At 29.9% G+C, this 1,516-nt stretch overlaps 1 protein-coding gene across 4 annotated transcripts in view; it reads left to right on the top strand.

The window, feature by feature from the left end:
• LOC106463302 (mitogen-activated protein kinase kinase kinase 12-like) overlaps nucleotides 1-1,516 on the top strand; it is a 69,720-nt gene that overhangs the window by 33,254 nt on the left and 34,950 nt on the right. For all 4 annotated transcript variants that reach the window (XM_022390753.1, XM_022390756.1, XM_022390755.1 and 1 more), the window contains exon 6: nucleotides 661-852. In XM_022390753.1, coding sequence (XP_022246461.1) covers nucleotides 661-852 — 192 coding nt within the window. The remainder of the gene's footprint in view (nucleotides 1-660; nucleotides 853-1,516) is intronic.

Raw genomic sequence — 1,516 nt, forward strand, 5'->3', positions numbered from 1 at the left:
AGCGTTTCTCCTCAAATTTGATGAGTAGGTGATTAATAGAAATCCAGGTTTTGATCAAACTGAGAAATGATGTTTTAGCATTTGAACATTTTCAAAGTGTGTATGTTTCTAAATAGGAAACTAATGACACTAGTGAGTTACTTTTGGTATGACAATTCAATATCTTATGAAGCACAGAGTTATTGTCAACCTCATATTTTATGGTTGATTGATGAATTGAGCTTATCAAAAATCTTTTTGGAGTGGGTTTATGAAATCCTAAACTATTATGGTGGGTATTTCTGGAAGGTGTGGAAAATGTTTTTATTCGGTTTTTAGAAGACTAACTTGAGAAACAGTAAATAGAAACTAAAATTACATAAAATATTTTCTCTTTTATATTCCAGTCATGGAAGTGTTGGAAATTTATGAATTATTGTTGTAAATAATCAGCTGATTACTTGGATGAGCCAATTGTGATCAGTTTTATGGCTGACAAACTGATTACCAATTGTTAAATTATTTAATTTGTATATCCATAGTTTTTAAGATCTTAAAATATATATGGTCAGTGAAATCAACTTAAAGAAAGAAAAAAAAAAGACATCTTTCAATGCATGTGGTTTCACCACATTTTAAAAACATTGCATTGTTTAAATACTTGTTTTTCTATAATTTCAGAGGAGTTTGCACACAGGCTCCATGCTTCTGTATTATAATGGAGTACTGTCCATATGGGCAGCTTTATGATGCATTGAGGAATGGCCAAGAGGTTCCACCTACAACAGTGGTTGATTGGGGTAAGCAGATTGCTTCTGGAATGAATTACCTCCATTCGCACAGAATCATTCATCGAGATTTGAAGTCTCCAAAGTAAGTGATTACTTAGCTATAATTACATTTCATTTTGTGGTCAGTTTAAATTATATTTTACTATTATTATTATAACTTGAATGGAGTATTAAAATTAAGCTGCACTGAATAGTAAGTTATTTCTGCATATGTCAAAGCAGTTTAGAGATAGATATAGAAAGCTTTCTCAAACAATTGTATTTCGTTTTTTCAACATAATATTTCTAATGAGAAAGAAAAAGTGAGTTCAAAACTATAGAAACCTCAGAAAATTGGAGATGTTATTTATTTTTATTGTTTGTGATAACTATTGATGTGAGACCCAAAATGTACTGTTTTTTCAACAATAAGTTGTTTTATGTATATTGAAAAAAAACCAAACCCCGAAATAAGTGAGCAAATCCCTAACCCTTCTAGTACATATAACATATATTTGCAAGTCTGGATTCCTCTTAATTACTAAATTGATTTTCAAGTTTTTGCAGCACAAGTAAAAACATAAAAAAGAAAATTTAAAACTATTAAAAGCTAAGTAGCGTTTCTCCTCAAATTTGATGAGTAGGTGATTAATAGAAATCCAGGTTTTGATCAAACTGAGAAATGATGTTTTAGCAGTTGAACATTTTCAAAGTGTGTATGTTTCTAAATAGGAAACTAATGACACTAGTGAGTTACTTTTGGTATG

This window comes from Limulus polyphemus, unplaced genomic scaffold, assembly GCF_000517525.1.
Source record: "Limulus polyphemus unplaced genomic scaffold, Limulus_polyphemus-2.1.2 Scaffold1371, whole genome shotgun sequence".
Taxonomy (NCBI): domain Eukaryota; kingdom Metazoa; phylum Arthropoda; class Merostomata; order Xiphosura; family Limulidae; genus Limulus; species Limulus polyphemus.